General features: G+C 36.5%; 1 protein-coding gene across 1 annotated transcript; it reads right to left on the bottom strand.

Moving 5' to 3' along the window:
- Positions 1–260: 260 nt before the first annotated feature.
- Positions 261–17,125, bottom strand: rnd2 (Rho family GTPase 2). Its single transcript, XM_067373198.1, has 5 exons — positions 16,911–17,125; positions 14,883–14,970; positions 5,304–5,413; positions 2,057–2,191; positions 261–799 (listed from the first exon to the last, which is right to left on the bottom strand). The coding sequence occupies exons 1-5, from the start codon at positions 17,019–17,021 to the stop codon at positions 530–532; spliced, it is 714 nt and encodes a 237-aa protein (XP_067229299.1). The 5' UTR covers positions 17,022–17,125; the 3' UTR covers positions 261–529.
- Between the last annotated feature and the right edge of the window lie 4,021 nt (positions 17,126–21,146).

Below are 21,146 nucleotides of genomic sequence, written 5' to 3'. Positions count from 1 at the left end.
AAGGAGCGAACACCAGAAGTCACAGATGTCTTTGTTCTGCTAATGCTAATGCTAATCATCGCTAATGCTGGGGAAAGATTCTCAGAACTCCAGAATTCCAGGGATTTAGTTCCACACAAATGACCTTGTTACAGATCTGCAATCTCTAGAGAAGTTTGTCCCAAGAGAAAAACTGAAAGTATGATACTAAAAAAAATGTCTGGTAAAAAAAAAAGATAAATATTGAAGCTGTCCACACATCAAATTCCAAACCCCTTTTTTTTATTATTCTTTTTCCATTTGCTTTACACACTTTTTGACACTTAGGTCTGCTAAATCATACCACAATGATAAAAAATAAAAGCAAGCTTGAAGTTAATAAATAGAACTCCTCTGTATAATATATTCACACAACTGTACAGTCCCATGGGCCATATATGGGACAATATGACCCTCAGTGTCCCATAAATACAGAGATTCTGTGCCTTTTCTGCACATTTTTTCATTCACACACTCTGCTTTGACTGTATGCATGTAAAGATGCATTAGTCTACATGATTGTGCAACTCTTAGCTCTGTCCTCCCTGAGGGTCGGGGTGGGTTCAAGGGGCGTGGCTTGTGAGCTGACTGGCAGCAGAGGCTGATTAGATATGCGCTTCAGAGCGTGGCGCGAGGAGCTTCTCTTGAGGCTCGGGGTGGGCTCACGTCTGACGGACACGAGCGTGGTGATGTGAAAGACGTCTCGTACACTGTTCACGCACATTCGGGATGAACATTCCACGTATGCAACTGCGCCCAGCTCGCGTGCTCGTAAACTCCCCTGTTAGACAGACAGAAAGAAGTCAGCATCATTGCACTGTGTCAGAACTATCCAGGAGCATTTACTTTCTCATTTCTCTATCAAAAACACATCACAATTTCCTTGTCACTCTTTAATGGAAACCCTTTTTAGGTATTCATATGAATTACAGCAAAAGCTGAACCAAATGTCAAAGCAAAAATAAACACTCTATCGTTCCCTCAATATTTTTTCGTACTTTTTGTTCACGTCAGCTAATGTTTCTTTTTTATATGATACTTTGCATGTCCTGATTTTGCTGAGTTAGATGCGTTCCTGGGTCAACATATTTTGTTGATCCAGGAACAACATTCCAGTCTGAAAATTTAGTCTTAACCCTATCCCTACCCCTAAACCAAAAGTTATCCCAAAAATCAGAGGGAAATGATAGATGAAGCACCAAATCATGATTTTAAGCCTAAACTTGACATAATCTGTAAACTTGTCCCTCAAATCTGATTTGAATGTTGTTCCAGGATCAACAAAAATGTTGACCCAGGAACATGTTGAACTCAGGTTATGCATGATACTTTCCTTGAATAGGGTGCCAAAATAATACCTGAAACTCTTCTAAAATGTCTTTTCTTTTCAACAACAATAGGTCCGTGAAAAACATGAATACATCTAATAGGCCTCACAACAAAAACATGTAATTTGTGCCCATAATGCTTAAAAAATGAAAGTCGTGGGACAAAGAATTGTACTGTTTTCATATAAAGTGTCAATTATTTCTCTCATTACAGAGCAGAATTATAGAGAGAGCTAGGTGTTTCATAATGAAATGTTGCTACAGCGAATTGACCTGCTCAGAGCATTGACGTAATAGAGGGAACATTTTCTAATGCTCTCTCTGTACTTTTGTTTCTACGTGTAATTATAGAGCTTTCTTCTAGTGTTTTTGTGTGCTTAAAAGGTTTAAAACACAATGTAAGAGCAGTTGACGACATTTCAAGCTGTATACTGCAGTCTGAGATGTGATACTTCATCTCTTTTAAACAACATTTTTATATAGTCCTTGAGGAAGCTATTTGGTTTACATAAAAGAAGCGTTTCATTCATTTTTTTGAAATTTGAATTCATATTAATGCGATTTTTCTGTTCTTAACTGTTAGCTTGCTAGCAAACCTTCTGACTAGGTGCCTTTGTTCTTGTGTTTGTGTAGCAGCAGTTGAGTGAACAGACTCCTAACACAATCTCTCTTTTCTCTTCATGTTCTAGTGTGAGTTTGTGTACGCTCACCTGTTCATGAGTGACAGGGATGAGTCTCTGTTTGGACAGTTCTCTTAAGGTGCTGACATCTGTTCTCATATCCAGCTTACAGCCAACCAGCACCAACTTTGCATTAGGACAATACTCCTGAGCCTCCACCTGCCACTGAAAGGACGAAAGAACGAATCCATCACTTTAAATAAAAACATCTATCTATCTACAGATCTCAGTATTTAAAGTTTGGGACTAGTTTTCATTTCATTATACTTTCTTGCAATAGTTGTTTATGCTTTAATACAGTGAGCCTGTGGTACATTATTTGTCTTCCTTCCTGTCATTTATGTGTGCATAATGAGTGAATAATGTAGTTGTGTGTGCATGAGAGAGAGAATTAGGGAAGCAATTTAACCAGCTATTGTCTGATTACTTGCAAACAGTCATACTCATGCACATCCAAATCAAATCACACAATATTTACACCAGTTTTTACCAATTAACTATTCGGCATGGTAAACAACAACAGCTTCCAATCTCCTTTAACACTAGTGTAGCTTGAAATGACCCAGACAAGGCCCTTTTCAGGAACATTCCTGCTAAATGCAGAGCCATCCAGAGCCAGTTATTCAGACAGCTTATGTGTGAGCATGCATGGTGCATTTGTGTGTGTGTGTGTTATTCACAGTCCCTGCAAAGGTTCAACAATCTCAGCTATGGCACCATTTCACAGGTTCTGAATGTGTTCAACCATCCATCAAACAGCACTGTGATCTTTAACCTTAAATGCCACCGTTAACTGGCCAATCGGAGGTCATCGCCTGCCTCTCAACATTCCACAACAGCCTTTAGCTCCGCCCCTGTGGCCTCAGAGGTGAGATGCTGAAGTCATGGTGTAAAAGCATTCAGTGTGGGAGGGTTAGCATTAGGACAGTTAGAGAATGAAAGGCATTCGGGAAATTTTGGGATAATTACGTCAGATTAAATCACTCTCTAATAATTGAAAAAACGTATATGCACTCCCCATTCAAAAGTTTGAGTTCTGTCTTTGAAAGAAGTCTCTTATGCTCACAAAGGCTGCATTTATTTGATATAAACAGTAATATTGTGATATAGTATTACAATTTAAAAGAACCACTCTCTATTTTAATATATTTTCAAATATAATTTATTCCTGTGAATTTTCAGCAGTCCTCAGTCTCATATGATGAAGATGATTTGGTGCTCAAGAAACATTTCTCATTAGGATCAATGTTAAAGGATTAGTTCACTTTCAAATTCAAATTTCCTGATAATTATCTCACCCCCATGTCATTCAAGATGTTCATGTCTTTCTTTCTTCAGTGGAAAAGAAATTAAGGTTTTTGATGAAAACATTCCAGGATTTTTCTCCATATAGTGGACTTCAATGGACTCCAGATGGTTGAAGGTCAAAATGACAGTTTCAGTGCAGCTTCAAAGGGCTTTAAATGATACCAGACGAGGAATAAGGGTCTTATCTAGAGAAACCATTGGTCATTTAAAAAAAAAAAAACAACAACTGTATATGCTTTATAAACACAAATGATCGCCTTGCAAGTGCTTCTGCCTTCCGTATTCTTCAAAAAGCTTACGCTGTATGTCCTACGCCTTCCCTATTCTACTTACGGAACGAACGCAACGTAAGTTGAATATGGAAGCCGTTCTTGCAGAAGCTAGATATTTGACTACATATCTTGTTTAAATATGGATATTTTTTCACACAAATGTCATCACTTCATTTCAGAAGGCCTTTATTAACCCCCCGGAGCCGTGTGGAGTATGTTTATGATGGATGGATGTGGATGGAGACACTTTCTTCAGCTCATACTCGTTGGTATCGCTCACTGCCATTATAAAGCTCGGCTGCGTCAGGATATTTATTAATATTTCTCAGATTATGTTCATCAGAAAGAAGAAAGTCATATACACCTAGGATGGCTTGAGGGTGAGTAAAGCTTGGGCTAATTTTCATTTAAAAAGTTTCATTTGAAACCATGATACATTTTTTCAGGATTCTTTGGTAGTTGGAAAGTTAAAAAAGGGAACAGCATTTGTTTGAAATAGAACTCTTTTGTAAAATGATAAATGGCCTGATAACTGTCACTTTTGATCAATTTAAAGGGTTAGTTCACCCAAAAATGAAAATAATGTCATTAATTATTCACCCTCATGTCGTTCCACATCTGTAAGACCTTCGTTCATCTTCAGAACACAAATTAAGATATTTTTGATAAAGTCTGAGAGGTTTCTATCTCTCCACAGAGATCCAATGCATCTACCACTCCAAAGTCCAGTAAGGCAGGAAAAAGCTATCATTAAAGTGCTCCATGTGACTCCAGTGGCTTAAACTCAATTTTATGAAGCAACGTGAGTGCTCTGTTTGTGCAAAAAAAAAAAAAAAAAAAAAAAACATAATTTACCACTTTACTTACAAAAATATTGATCTGCAACATGCGTTCACAAGAGCTTCATGACGCATGAGGCATTGTTGCTTGAACATGCTTTGGATAATATTATTTCGTAAATTATGTTTTTTTGCCCAAACAAAGCACTCACATCACTTCATGAAATTGAGTTTAAGTCACTGGAGTCACATGGAGTACTTTAATGAATTTCTTTTTCCTTGTAGTTGCATTGGATCTCTATGGAGAGACAGAAACCTCTCAGACTTAAAAATATAATAATTTGTGTTGTGAAGATGAACAAAGGTCTTACAGATGTGGAACGACATGAGGGTGAGTAATTAATGACAGAATTTTCATTTTTGGGTGAACTAACCCTTTAATGTGTCCTTACTGAATAAATGTATTAATTTCGTATCATTAAAACTTTTGAAAAGCAGTGTTTACTGTTACTGTGATATAAATATATGTGATATTTTTTCACACTACCCACTCTTCTTTCTACATCATCTTTTTCTCACCAGACATATATAGACTTAAAATTGAAAAACACATTTAAACCTTTCAGCTCTAGGCTCACACCCTCATCGCCACATAATTGCTGGCATCTGTGTTTAGGTAAAGCTTGTATTTTTGTGTAAATCCACAATGCCGTCATCCTCCAACTGCGAAACACCCACAAACAAAAACTTCTCTTAGTCGACAATTGCATTGTGTTTTCACAGCGAGAGACTAATGCTGCAAGTATGTGCATGTTTACAACTGCAACTAATAATGTCATTCCAAATTGCACTATTGCAAGTATTGTTTCTTTTCTAGGATGAGAGAAAAGAAGAAGGGAAAGGGAAGAAGATTCTGACCTTCTTAGGGATGCTGTCCAGGGTCTCCGGTCTGCTGATATCAAAACAGATGAGCACAGCATCACAGTCTGGATACGCCAGGGGCCGGACATTATCATAATACGAGGACCCTGTAGAACACAAGCACAGTGAGGGGTCAGGGGGAAAACGCTTCATTATGGTAAAGCTGATGTTCGAATCAAAGAGCGAAACACTGTTAATGGTGCTCACGAATGCTGCGGCACGTACAAATTATGTACAGTAGGTCAAACAGCAGGGCAGATGATAAAAAAAAGAACAATGTTTCTCCAGTGGTGAGTTCCTTAGCAGGAAGGAATAACATTTTAACCTTAGCGTATATTTGCTGTTTCTGCAGTATAATGTGTGTATACTGTGCACAATATGTGAATGTTTTTAAGCCTCCCCTTAATCAAAGGGATCAGGGCAACGTTCCTAATTTACCTGTTGTTTCCCACAATGCAATATACCTAACTTGACACCATTTCCAGCCTAATGAATGAACCAAAAGTAATACAGCAAAGATATTTAATGTCTCAGTTTAAGTATCGAGATACTATTTTTATTTATTAGGTAAAAATACTAATAGATAGGCAAGTTTAGCTCAAAGCATTGTGGGATACATATAGAAAGTTTCCATAACGTGCACAGTACATACTTTGCATCTGGTGAACTGCCACCGTCTACATCTGCCATACTCTCTGTCTTTCCTGATCTCCTCTCTCGAACTTTGCATTCATCTCTCACTCTCCTGTCCTTCCCTCGAGTGAGGACACAAATCCAGACATAGACAGTGAGAGATAAGGAGGGAAAGAGAGAGGACGTGTGAGAGTGACAATGAGTGTTTGAAGCGCTGATCAAAGCTATCAGTTATTATGGGCTGGCCTCAGGAGCCACCCTGTCATGTCCCACAATCCTTGTTGGCAGGTCTGTCAACCGCAGCCATGAAAAGATGGTTGAATCTAATTTCTGAGATTAAATGCAAATAAGGATAAGAAGAAACTAATAAAAGTGTACAGAGAGAGAGACTGGAAGGGAAAGAAAGGCTGATACTGTTGTCATATTGCTTGTTTGTTATTTGTTTCCATGTTGAGTGTGCTGGTCCACAGGGACACTTTTTTCTGATCTCCCTACAACAGCTTCTAAAATACACTTGCTTACTTAGCTATTTAAATGAGGACACGCTATAGACTTTCATATTGTTTATTTTTTATTATAAAACCCATAATAATCACCCAAATCCTAACCCTACTTCCAGAAGAAATTTTTATTTGAAGAAAAGTTTTATTTGTTAACATGAACTACAGCATTTATTGTTAATCTCAACATTTACTAATACATTATTAAGATCCAAAGTTGTATCTGCACAGTGAACAATCATGAACATTATTATTAACTAACATTAGCAAAGGTTAATGCTGTACAAATATACTGAACATTGTTAGTTTCTTAGTTAATGCATTAACTAATGTTAATAAATGAGACCTTATGAATAAAGTGTTACCATTATTATTATTATTGTCACGATCACGTCAGTTCCTGGACTCCAATTCCCATAATCCTCCCTGCCAGTCACATGCACACACTCCACTCCAATCACCCATTGCAACATACAGCTGAAGCTCATTATCTGGACTATTTAAGACTCACTCACTCACCACCTCATTGCGAAGTCTTGTTTCACCTTGTGTACAATTCGGAGCATTTCCCTGTGTTGATTACCTTCCTGTTTCTGATCCCGTTTGCCTTTCGTTTACGACCCTCTGCTGCCTGCCTTTGGACTGTGTATTGTTTCCTGACCTGTGAGTGATATCTGCCTGTCCCGACTTCTGCCTGTACCATCACTACGATTCTGCCTATCCCTTGCTGTTCCTGTCTGCCCCTGCTTTGACCCTGCCTGTACGACCACGCTCCTATTTAATAAAGCTTGCAAATGGATCTCCCGCCTTGTTACAATTATTATTATACTTTACGCTTCATAAAAATGATTATATTACAAATAATAATTATTGTTGTTGTTGTATAATAATAATGAAAATTAATTATAAAGGGAAGTTAATGATATATAAAATTAATTTAAAAAATAACAAAAATAATGTATATCAATATACTAATAATTATTATAATTATAATACTTTACCCTTCATAAAAAAATAATATATTACATTTAATAATTATTGTTGTTAATAATAATAATAATGATGATGATGAAAATTAATTCTATATAAGGGAAATGCATGATATATAAAATTAATAAAAAGGAATAATGTACAATAATTTTTGTATATAATAATAATAATTATTATTATTATTATAATACTTTAATAAAAAATGATTATATTACAAATTCATATAATAAAAAATTAATATAATTATTGTTGTGGATAATAATAATGAAAATGAATTATATATAAGGGAAATTAATAATATATAAAATTAATATACAGGTGCTGGTCATATAATTAGAATATCGTGAAAAAGTTGAAACTTGCATATATTCTAGATTCCCTACATGTAAAGTAAAACATTTCAAAAGTTTTTTTTTTTTATTTGTTGATTAAAGCGTACAGCTCATGAAAGTCCAAAATCCAGTATCTCAAAATATTAGAATATTTACATTTGAGTTTCATTAAATGACCATCCCTACAGTATAAATTCCGGGTATCTCTTGTTCTTTGAAACCACACTAATGGGGAAGACTGCTGACTTGGCAATGGTCCAGGAGACAATCACTGACACCCTCCACAAAGAGAGTAAGTCACAGATGGTCATTACTGAATGTGGTGGCTGTTTACAGAGTGATGTATCAAAGCATATTAAATGCAAAGTTGACTGGAAGGAAGAAATTGGGTAGGCAAAGGTGCACAAGCAACAGGGATGACCACAAGCTTGAGAATACTGTCAAGTAAAGCCGATTCAAACACTTGGGAGAGCTTCACAATGAGTCAAATGAAGCCGGAGTCAGCGCATCAAGAGTCACCACACTCAGACATCTCCAGGAAAAGAACTACCAAGCCACTTCTGAAACAGAAACAACATCAGAAGCATCTTACCTGGGCTAAGGAGAAAAAGAACTGGACAGTGAACAGTGGTCGAAAGTCCTCTTTTCAGATAAAAGTAAATTTTGCATTTCATGTTGAAATCATGGCCCCAGAGTCTGAAGGAAGGAGGCACAGAATCCAAACTGCTTGAAGTCTAGTGTGAAGTTTCTGAAGTTAGTAATGATTTGGGGGGCCGTGACGTCTGCTGGTGTTGGTCCATTGTGTTTTATCAAGTGCAAAGTCAATGCAGCCATCTTCCAGGAGATTTTGGAGCACTTTATGCTTCCATCTGCTGACAAGCTTTATGGAGATGCTGATTTCCTTTTCCAGCAGGACCTTAGCAACTGCCCACGGTGCAAAAACCACTTCCAAGTGGTTTACTGACCATGATATTACTGTGTTTTTATTGGCCAGCCAACATGCCTGACCCCTGAATCTATGGGATATTTTCAAGAGAAAGATGAGAAACAGTCGATCCAACAATATACAGATGATCTGAAGGCTCAATAGTGCCTCAGCAGTGCCACAGGATGATCACTTCCATGCCACACTTCACTGATGCTGTAAGTCATTTGCTGTAATATGTGCTGCCGACCAAGTGTACAAATGAACATACTTTAAAGAATTTGAACTTTTCTGTTTTGAAAATCCATTTTTTGATTGATCTTAGGAAATATTCTAATATTTTGAGATACTGGATTTTGGACTTTCATGAGCTGTAAGCTCTAATCATCAAAATTTAAAAAAAAAAAAAACTTTTGAAATGTTTTACTTTACATGTAGGGAATCTAGAATATATGATTTTTATTACATTTTTAAAAATAATTTACAATAAAAAAAATGAACTTTTTGATGATATTCTAATTATATGACCAGCACCTGTATGTATGTATGTATGTATGTATATGTATATATATATATATATATATATATATATATATATATATAATAATTAGTATTATTATACTTTACCTTCATAAAAAATGATTGTATTACAAATAATTATTGTTGTTGCTGATAATAATAATAATAAATTAAAGATATATAAAATTAATAAAAAACAAAAATCAAAAATAGTTACCTTTCATAAATGGTAAGATGATTCATGTATTATTATTATCATTATTATAAATAATAACTAAATAATAATGTTATATATTATTAATTTCCCTTTTTGTTGTCATCATCATAATACTCTTCCCCTTCATAAAAAGGAAAATGATTCATACATTATTATTATTATCATTAATATAATAACAATAAAATGTATTTTAATTTTATGTATCATTTAAATCATTTTCCATTCATTATGTATGAATGGAATGTCTCAGGTTTGTTTTTCCAAGAATTTGTTTTACATTTAGTTAAGTTCTTGGGACAGATTTATCCCAAAGTATGGCTCAGTAAACCCAAACACCCACCCACACACACACACACACACAGAGAGAGAGAGACAGTGTTTACTGTACAGCTGCTCCACATTGCAGCCTCTGTGTTTGAATGAGTGTAAACACTTCACTTCTTAGCACTCCTGTTGTCTGTATGTTTTTCCGACCTTGTTTTTTATGATCACTCTTCTCTGCCAATGCTCAAACATTCACACCATGTTAAAAACCTTCATTTCCTGTCTTGTTTGCAGTGTCTTATTAAATATCACCACTGAATTCTCTGGCAGTTGTTTTATATTCAAGACGTTATTACTGTGATTACTTCAGTAGTGCTAGACATAATTTGTATCTTGTTAAGAACAGTGTGTCCATATGAAATGCTGACCTGAATGTTTGCCAGTAAACATTCTCCTCTTCCAGTCCCTAGATTCACCTCTTGCCAGCTGTGCAGCTGTGTGTGTGTGAGTGTGTGTGACTGAAGCAGAACTCTATGGGATGTCATTACAGATTGTTGAAGATGTAGCCGTAAGCAGCAGAGTGTCAGTTAGCTCAGGAGCAGCACACATATGCTCACACACACATCCTCAGACACCTCATTAAGACCCATCAGAGACACAGTGTGATTACCTGTGTGAGTCTGTGTTTATATTTGCATTTTTGTAGATCTAAACGGGCCTAAGGGTAATGCGCAAAAAGGTTATGACAGCAGAATTCAAATTCTCTATTCAAAAATAAGCTTACAGTAAATGTACATTCACCCAAAAATTAAAAGGAATTCATTCCGCATTTACTCACCTTCATGTCATTCTAAACCTGAGTGACTTGTTTGTTTTGGGGAATGTTTCAACTGTTTTTGTCCATACAATGAAAGTCTATGAGGTCAACACTGAACCCCACTAAAATTCATTTTTTAATTCCATTTTTTTTTTTTTTTCACAGAAGAAAAGTCATATAGCTTTGGAACACTAATTTTCAGCTAATTTCTCAGAATGTCAAACAAAAATCACATTGACAGATATGTGATTACAATGGAAGTCTTTGGGGTAAACAAACCACTACAGCCCCATAGACTTCCTTATAAGTGGATTTCTGTTTTTTTGGTTTTACAAACTGAGGGACGAGTGGAAATAACTGAAAATACAGAGGAAAATGCTTAAGAAAGCACACACCCACATAACAAACAAAACAAATCTCACACACACTGAAACAAAGGGAGCCTCTCATTATCATTCAGCGTTCTCATTACTCATTTCTCATTAGTCATCAAATCATTAGTTGCCCCAGTTCTCCAGATGGTCAGGCCAATATGTTCATCCTCTAAATTTTAAAACAGCAAATTCACTTTTCACACACATTCATTACAAATCCATAACAAATCCCGACATTGTGAAAAATTAAGATTTATCTATATGATTACATAATTTTGTAGCACTTAAAGCTAATCCCTTACATGTCAAAATACTTCCTTTTATCCAACACTCTCAGAAAAATGGTACAAAAGGGCAGTTCCCTTTCAAAAGGTACATATTTGTTACCTAAAGCATACATATTAGTAACCCCAGTGGGAGGGGAACTTCCCCAGTGATAGCTTTTGTACCATTTTTTTTTCTAAAAGTGCCGCTTAAAGGGATAGTTCACCCAAAAATGAAAATTCTGTCATCATTTACTCCCCCTCGACCTGTATGAATCTGCTGAACACAAAGGAAGATATTTGAAGGAATGTTTGTAACCAAGCAGATCTTGCTCCCCATTTACAACCATGGCATTTATTTTTCCTTCTATGGTAGTAAATGGGGAGCGAGATCTGCTTGGTTACTGACATTCTTCCAAATATCTTCCTTTGTGTTCGGCAGAACAAAGAAATTTGTACAGATTTTGAAGAACTTGAGGATGAGTAAATGATGACAGAATTTTCATTTTTAGGTGTAAGTCCCATTGAAGTCAATTTTATCCCTTGAAACTCATCTTTGATCACCAAAAAGACATGAAAAAAATGAAATGCCTTAAAAAAATGTCAAATCATGATTCGGATCATGTGTCAAACCGGCAAACTGCTAAAATCATGTAACCTTGGCGGTCTAAACCGCTGATTCAACACAAAAAGATTCCTAACGCTCTGAAGCTTCCTGAAGCAGTGTTTTGAAATCGGCCATCACTAAATAAGTCGTTATTTTGTTTTTTTGGCGCACCAAAAATATTCTCGTCACTTTATAATATTAATATTGATCCACTGTACTCACATGAACTGATTTAAATATGTTTTTAGTACCTTAATGGATCTTGAGAGAGGAAATGTCATTGCTGGCTATAGAGGCGTCATTGAGCCATCGGATTTCAACAAAAATATCTTAATTTGTGTTCCGAAAATGAACGAAGATCTTGCGGGTGTGGAACGGCATGAGGGTGAGTAATAAATGATAGAAATTTCATTTTTTGGGTGAACTTTAAAGCATGTTAAAAAAACGTATAAACATTAAAAACTTAATTTTCACCATAGGCGGACTTCAAAGATTTTATTTTTTTATTAGATTTAGCTCACTTCTGGTGACAGTTTTCTTCATATGGTTTTGTAGCACTTAAAGCTAATTCTTCCATGCCAAAATACTTATCTTTATCCCAGCTTAATGTGTGGAGACAACTATAAGCAGATGTTATCTTGGAAATAAAAATGCTTTTTTTCCTTTAAAAAAGAGATGGAGGTGGAGAGTCAAGTCAAGTGCATTGCATCGTGGGGTACAGTATTTCATCCAGTTTGCTCAGTTGCATGCTGTACATTTTCCCAAATGTTAAATATCATCTTGGTATTCTATGCATAAACAATTGCATAGAATGCCATCCACAGCATATAAGAGTAAAGGTAATATGCGATACACTGGGAAATGCTTTAGTTTAGCATTTACATATTTTTGTTCTGTTTGTCGTAAATTTTGTCTACAAGTTACAGTGAGCATCATTTTTAGGTTACAGTATGGTCCAATAAAGCATATCTAAATATACATATTTTGCACACATGACAACTGGGTGCCTGGCTGTTGTCAAAAGGGCTTACAGACACCATTTTTAAACAGTGATAAAGTTCACAACCAGCTGAACTTAATTATCATGCTGAATCATGGACTCTTGTGTCCCAGACAGAGTATGAGAGCACTTACAGTAAAGAGAAGATTTACTCTCGACAGGGTTACAGTCCGACCCCGGCACAACCCTACAGACCAACAACAACAGTGCGAGAGGAAAACATTCCCATAGGAACTTAAAAATGGAGATGACAAGAAAAGAAATTCCCATAAAGGACTTTTATAGCAGGGTGGGGAAACATGCAGAGGCCTAGAGCGGGGGATTTATAGGTCACGCTTGCTGAGAAACCCCTGAAGTGTGTGTCAGGACGAGTGTGTGTCAGCAGTAGTGTAGCTTAACACCAAGTGTGCAACAATCCACATTGACAGTACTGTCCAAACACACATGCACAGCCATATTACTTGAGTTCTGGCTAATTTGTTTTATAGAAGAGAAGCTAGAATCCACACAAAGCCATCTCACCCACAGATAAAGCCCAGGACTCAAGAGCAATATAACAGAATCATATCCTATTCTAAATTCATAAACCCTGCATTGTCTGTTGTGTATTGTTAAAATTAAAGCAGTGAGAGTTCTGCTACCTGACTCTTTGTAGTAAGCGTCACATAAAACCGTCACTCAAGAGAACCAAAGTATTGCACTTTCTGTCATTCTAATAAAAAAACACAAGGGGTCCGTCAGGCCATGGGAGCGGTCAGCATTCGGCAGGGACAGAAATGAACCGCGTCCATGCACAGACTAGACTGGCACCAGGATTTGTTACAGTAGAATGTTTGCTATTGCATCTATCTGTCTATCCATGAGGAGGTTTCAAAATTTACACTCCCAGACTGTCCTAATCAGTCTGACGCCACTAGAGCACAATGTGACAGTAGATCACTGGCTATGTTTGGAGTAGCTACCTATTGCATACTGCCTAATATAATAAGGATTGTGAGAATATATTTATTATTATATAGAAAATGTGGAACAGTGTACATCAAAATTATAGCTTGACTGTGTTACAAGCATGTTTTTTTCAGAAAGTGGTGTGAAATTATCATGCAAAAAAATTATAAAACTTAAAAATCAAGTGAAGTTACTTCTGAAGGCAAGCCTACAAGGTTAGCAAAAAATAGCGCAATGCTGTGGTATGCCATTTTTTTAATGGATGTCAATGGAGAAGCGGCTTCAGTACGCTGAATAAACTGCTTTTGTGGAAAAACGGCTTATCATTTAATGAATCGACAGCCTCTCGGCTAATCTTCAACATGTTTGCTCTTAAACATTCATTTTGGATTGATCTATTTTTAGACTTTACTCTGAGAAAAAATGGTGTTTTATAAGAGAAGTCATGGACATTCATTTCTATGGTATCCACAAACAGTGATTGACTGTCGCACAACTCTGGATGAAATTCAATGACGTGAAAGCTGTAATGTGATTGGTTGTCAAGGCACACAAGTTGGTTGTTGCATTTTCTCCAATGTTAGTGCCACGGACCCTCGTATCTCCCAATAATAAGACCATCTCTACTTCTGGTTAAGGTCAAGTTCTGCATATTGTGGGATTCAGTATTGTGAACCATGTGCTCTGTTGTATACTGCACAGTTTGGAAAATGAAGTAGGTCTGTAAAAAAGTGTTTTGATGATTTCTCAAAAAATAAGTAAATAAAATTTTGCCTACTACAGAATCCACCTTATTTTTCACGTAAGAGCCGGCATAGCCATTGTAACTTGAATGTGTCGAGACTTCCAGTCTAACCCGCTTTCATTTTAGCTGTACATTATGTCCATTATGCTGCTTGATTTTGCTAACTGCTACTTATTATCATATTATTTTAAATTAATATCATAACATAAAACACACTGGTTTTTAGCTCAAATTATTTCACCATTTGCAGCTTTTTGTTACTCTTATAGTTGTACTTATAGTTGTTTCTCTATAGCAGCAAATGAATTGGAAGTCTTGGCACATTCACAGAAAATAGCTTACTTCCATGTTAAAAAATATTTTTAAAAAATAAATAAATCAATAATTAAGGTATTATAGTATTCTGGAGAGCAGTTTCATCTGATGTCATGCCAGATCTCACCTGATGTATCCCACATGTTCAGCTCGATGCGGTGCTTATCGATCTCAAAGCTTGCAGTGTAGTTCTCAAACACCGTGGGCACATAATTCTGCAATGAAAAATCATATGAATACTGGTAAATCATTTTAGTCCACTATGACAGTACATCAACTATTTAAAGTCGGCATGAAACAGAAGTTGCGATGGTCTTTTCTTCCCTATTGTGACGTATATCCGAGTGAAACGGCTTCTCAAACAAGAAAAAATGTAGGGCGGGAATTGATTTTGTCCATCAGGAATTGATTGGACGGTTTTGGTTTGCTAGTGCTGTGATGTTATGTGAGAGACAGATTATGAGAGCACTTTTTTTTTTAAATTAAAAAATAATGATGTGCACTGATAAATCATTTATAATAATTACTGCAATCAACTACAATCGAGTCGATTTTGATTTCATGGTGACTTTAAAGTAGCCTACTTTTTGAACAAAGCTTTTTTGTGATCTACTTGCAATGTATATAATAAACCAATAAATAATGACAGTCTTTATATTTTATCGATGTACCTAAAATATGTTTGACCCAACCTGCTGGGTAGGTTTATTTATCTCAACTATTGTTTAAAAATTACTATATTGTTTGCTTAAAATTTTGCCAAAATAAGTTGGAAATGAACATTTATTAATATGTTTAATACATTTAAATTCTGGGGTCATGTTAAGCCAGCCATATAGTAATTTTTAAACAATAGTTGAGATAAATAAAACTACCCAGCAGGTTGGGTCAAACATTTAACCCAACCGCTGGTTTAAAGGGATAGTTCATCCAAAATCAAAATGAAACACCATCCTAGGCGTATATGACTATCTTCTTTCAGATTAACACAATCGGAGATAAAATAAAGTATATTTAAAAATATCATTAGTCCTCCAAGGTTTATAATGATAGTGAATGGGGGGTCAAAAATAATGCATCCATCCATAAAAAAAGTTATCAATAGGACTTCAAGGGGGTAATAAAGGCAAAACAAATGAGCGGTCACGTATTATAAGTCTCAAACGATCATTTTTAAAGAGAAAATTTTGATATAAGAGAAAAGGAGCTTGAGTTTGTTGCACAGCCCTATTTGTTTGAACCGTGAGAGGAATCTAAGCTTACGATACTCCTACATCCTGCGTCATGCACCGCGTCAGAGGATTGCATCTTTTGGCGCAAATCGACTTGCGCATTCTACGTACGGTCGTCCACCGGAAGCTAGTTATTTGAATTTATAAAGTTTTAAATATGGATATTTTTCTTACAAAAATGCATCGCTTCGCTTCAGAAGGCCTTTATTAACCCTCTGGAGTCATATGGATTACTTTGATTATGGATGGATGCATTATTTTTTGGCTTCAAAACACGGCACCCCATTCACAACCATTATAAACCTTGGAGGACTAAGGATATTTTTCAATAAATCTCCGATCATGTTCGTCTGAAAGAAGATAGTCATATATACACCTAGGATGGCTTGAGGGTGAGTAAATCATGGGATAATTTCATTTTTGGGTGAACTATCCATTTAAAACAACCCAATAGCCTAGTCATCTTTTTTTTTAAACTAAATAAGTTGCATAAAACATAGACTGGTCTAATCTGAGGACGAAAAGTCCCTTGGATAACGCCGAGTTGGTCAGACTAGTCCTTAAGTCATAATCGCTGTGTCCATGCAACTGGCCCTAACTTGCAATACAACTGTGATAGTTTTGTAGTGCAATGTAATTTGAAAAGAACACGAGCAGCCTCACTTCAGCGTCTCGTGCCAAGTTAAAACCCCGAGGCTCCAGCATTTTGTTTTTCTATCCAGTGCGACATGCACGGGACATCATGCAATTTATTTATCTCATAACAACTGATCAACCTGAATCGCATAATTAAAGCAACTTTCAGTTATGTTTATTTGGTTTAAAACAGACATACTATTAGGCTACTCTGACGGTTGCCATTCGTCTAATTTAGTAACTTATTTTCAGTTTTTCTAGTAATGGCATGAATGATAATGGTTCACCTCTGGGTAGCTGTCCTTGGCGAACACATGCAGCAGCGCCGTCTTTCCACACTGAGTGTCACCGACCACCACGATCTTACAGCGACTGCACTGTCCTTCCATCATAATCATTATCAGCAGCACTGTCCCAGCGCGCAACGAGCACCATCCGCTGCCTGATGACGGTCCTTATAGCGCCGAACTACTGATTCACAGTGAGTCTGAGTGGACGTGTGTGTGTGTGTGTGCCAGGGAGAGAGTCCACTCACACTGGCGCGCGCCCCTCCCCGTCCTCCTGTCAGTCTCCTGGTTCCCACGGTGACACCAAGAGCTGAGCCTCGCGTCATGAGCCGGGCACGCGGGTCGTGCTGCCTCTCGACTGATGTCTAATGACACGATGTGATCTGGTTTGGGCAGGGTGTGAATTAACGACCCCTCTAGCTCGTGTATGGAAATTGTTTTAACGATGTGATTTGACACATCACTGAACCCCTCATCCAGGCTTCCCAAGGTCAGGAAAAATATTATGAAAATATAAAAATGTAAAATGCCATCCACTTGGAACAGTAGTGGAACTTTTAAGAATAGATGTTATACATTTTTAAAAGTCAAAAAAGTGTTTGCAAGTAACTGAATCTCTCTCTGATTTCTCAAAGAATTGCATGAGTCACCGGAAATCTTTTTGTCCCTCTTTGATTAATTTAATTGCTTTTTCCAGCCACACTTTTGATCTTTGGGTAATAAATGTATCTTCCTAGAACAATACTAAGAGAAAAAAAGTTAAACTGATAAAATGTAGAGATGTGGAGCTGTTATAGGCCAATTTACTGTTACATTCTTAGTTTCCATTTTAATTTTTTTGTTTGAGTTTAAGTATAAATTAAAGAGCAAAGGTTTCTCTGTTCTTTGAAAAAAAAAGTTAAAGAGTTTTAAATATTACATTTTAAAATTAATATTTTAATACAAACCCGATTCCAAAAAAGTTGGGACACTGTAAAAAATTGTGAATAAAAACAGAATGCAATGATGGAAAGTTTCAAATTTCAATATTTTATTCAGAATACAACATAGATGACATATCAAATGTATCATTTTAAGAGAAAAATAAGTTGATTTTATATTTCATAGCATCAACACATCTCAAAAAAGTTGGGACAAGGCCATGTTTACCACTGTGTGGCATCGCCTCTTCTTTTTATAACAGTCTGCAAACGTCTGGGGACTGAGGAGACAAGTTGCTCAAGTTTAGGAATAGTAATGTTGTCCCATTCTTGTCTAATACAGGCTTCTAGTTGCTCAACTGTCTTAGGTCTTCTTTGTCACATCTCCCTCTTTATGATGCGCCAAATGTTTTCTATGGGTGAAATATCTGGACTGCAGGCTGGCCATTTCAGTACCCGGATCCTTCTACGCAGCCATGATGTTGTAATTGATGCAGTATGTGGTCTGGCATTGTCATGTTGGAAAATGTAAGGTCTTCCCTGAAAGAGATGACGTCTGGATGGGAGCATATGTTGTTCTAGAACTTGGATATACCTTTCAGCATTGATGGTGCCTTTCCAGATGTGTAAGCTGTCCATGCCACACGCACTCATGCAACCCCATACCATCAGAGATGCAGATTTCTGAACTGATAACTTGGGTTGTCCTTGTCCGCTTTAGTCCGGATGACATGGTGTCCCAGTTTTCCAAAAAGAACTTCAAATTTTGATTCGTCTGACCACAGAACAGTTTTCCACTTTGCCAAAGTCCATTTTAAATGAGCCTTGGCCCTGCGAAAACGCTTTTTTGACCTATAGAGTTTTAGCCGGCAACGACAAATGACACAGTGGATTGTTTTCACCGACAATGTTTTTTGGAAGTATTCCTGAGCCCATGTTGTGATTTCCATTACAGAAGCACTCCTGTATGTGATGCAGTGCTATCTAAGGGCCCGAAGATCACGGGCATTCAGTATGCTCCACTATTTTTCGCAGCAGCATTGGGGGAATTGGTGATCCTCTGCCCATCTTGACTTCTGAGAGACACTGCCACTCTGAGAGGCTCTTTTTATACCCAATCATGTTGCCAATTGACCTAATAAGTTGCAAATTGGTCCTCCAGCTGTTCCTTATATGTACATTTAACTTTTCCAGCCTCTTATTGCTACCTGTCCCAACTTTTTTGGAATGTGTAGCTCTCATGAAATCCAAAATGAGCCAATATTTGGCATGACATTTCAAAATGTCTCACTTTCAACATGTAATATGTTATCTATATTCTATTGTGAATAAAATATAAGTTTATGAGATTTGTAAATTATTGCATTCCTTTTTTATTCAAAATTTGGGTCCCAACGTTTTTGGAATCAGGTTTGTAATAAAAGGTACCGATTTTGGATCCATGGATTTTAAAGTGTTCAATAGCCATAATTTAAAGGGTGAGTTCACCCAAAAATGTAAATTCTTTCATTAATTACTCACCCTCATGTCGTTCTACACCTGTAAGATCTTCGTTCATCTACAAAACACAAATTAAGATATTTTTGTTGAAATCCGATGACTCGGTGAGGCCTGCATAGGGAGCAATGGCATTTCCTCTCTCAAGATCCATAAATGCACTAAAAACATATTTAAATCAGTTCATGTGAGTACAGTGGTTCAATATTAATATTATAAAATGACGAGAATAAAACAAAATAAAGACTTTTCAACAATATCTAGTGATGGGCCGATTTCAAAACACTGCTTCAGAGCTTTACGATTCAAATCAGCGGTTGGGAGCGTCAAAGTCACGTGATTTCAGCAGTTTGATCATAAAGCTTCATAACCCGGGGTAAGCGGTGCTAACCCCGCAGCTCCTTTACCCGGGGTTAAAGGGTTAATTCACCCAAAAATGAAAATAATGTCATTAATTACTTACCCTCATGTCGTTCTGTAAGACCTTCGTTAATCTTTAGAACACAAATTAAGATATTTTTGATTAAATCAGATGGCTCAGTGAGGGCAGCATTCACAGAAATGACATTTCCTCTCTCAAGATCCATAAAGGTACTAAAAACATATTTAAATCAGTTCATGTCATATTATAAAGCGACAAGAATATTTTTTGTGCGCCAAAAAACCCCAAAAACTACTTTTTAACAATATCTAGTGATGGCCGATTTCAAAACACTGCTTCAGAGTGTTGTAAATCTTTTGAGTCGAATCAGTGATTCGGATCTCCCATCAAATGGCTAAACTGCTGAAATCACGTGACTTTGGCGCTCTGATTCACTGATTCAATTCGTAAAGCTCCGAAGCTTCCTGAAGCAGTGTTATGAAATCGGCCATCACTATATTGTTGAAAAGTCGTTATTTTGTTGTTGTTTTTTTGCGCTCAAAAATATTCTTGTTACTTTATAATATTAATATTGAGCCACTGTACTCACATGTACTGATTTAAATATGTTTTTAGTACCTTTATGGATCTTGAGAGAGGAAGTACCATTGCTGTCTATAGAGGCCTTACTGAGTCATCAGATTTAATCAAAAATATCTTAATTTGTGTTTACGGGTGTAGAACGACCTGAGAGTGAGTAATTAATTACAGAATTTTAATTTTTGGGTGAACTAACCCTTTAAATGTATGTTTCTGGCAAAGTTTGCAAGTTTGCTCCTACACTAGATTATTTCTCATTCATTGTTAAAGTAATGCCGCCATCTTCTGTTTATTGTCGGTATTGCAGATTTTGTTGGGTCTGTCTACGTTTGCTCAGTTTAGTTAACTGCAAGATTTGTGCACGAATGCAATATTTATTTTTTTTAATTGTCATTAGTTCTCAGCTTGTTTACATTGTCTAATTGTGTTTAACTTTAAAACTTAGCGTCGTGGTCATACTTTTAAATTGTATTAAAATCAGCAGTGAAATTATAGTTTCATGTAGTTCTGGTTATGAACTGAAGTCAAACTCAGTGATTTTTGAATATTTCAGGCATCAGGCATTTTAGTTCACGCCCTAAACCTAACCATTATGATTTACATTTGGGAATGCGCACCCATTTAGCACTGTCCTGCTTTTACCAACAGGGGGAGACAATTACCACAAAACCACGAACTGACACATTAGACAAGCGATTTATGTAGTTTTTTTTTTTTAGCATTGAGCTGTTGAACAAAGTAATATAATTAAAACCACTGACTTATTATTATTTTGTCGACATAAGAAGTTTCATAAACTAACAGAAGTGATCTATCAGTAACCACGGTAGGTTAGCCAAACACATTCCTGCTGTCCAT

The sequence above is a fragment of the Chanodichthys erythropterus genome, chromosome 3, assembly GCF_024489055.1.
Source record: "Chanodichthys erythropterus isolate Z2021 chromosome 3, ASM2448905v1, whole genome shotgun sequence".
Taxonomy (NCBI): Eukaryota; Metazoa; Chordata; class Actinopteri; order Cypriniformes; family Xenocyprididae; genus Chanodichthys; species Chanodichthys erythropterus.
The sequence above is the reverse complement of the archived record's forward strand: the minus strand, read 5'-3'. Positions and strand labels throughout refer to the sequence as shown.

Bases quoted from the DNA above. Each gene is read 5' to 3' on its own strand.
- rnd2 (XM_067373198.1), bottom strand. From the start codon at position 17,021: ATGATTATGATGGAAGGACAGTGCAGTCGCTGTAAGATCGTGGTGGTC. The intron at 14,971-16,910 runs GTGAACCATTAT...TTTTCATTGCAG, and splicing joins CCAAGGACAGCTACCCAGAG to AATTATGTGCCCACGGTGTT. The intron at 2,192-5,303 runs GTCAGAATCTTC...TCGTCCTTTCAG, and splicing joins TGGACAGCATCCCTAAGAAG to TGGCAGGTGGAGGCTCAGGA.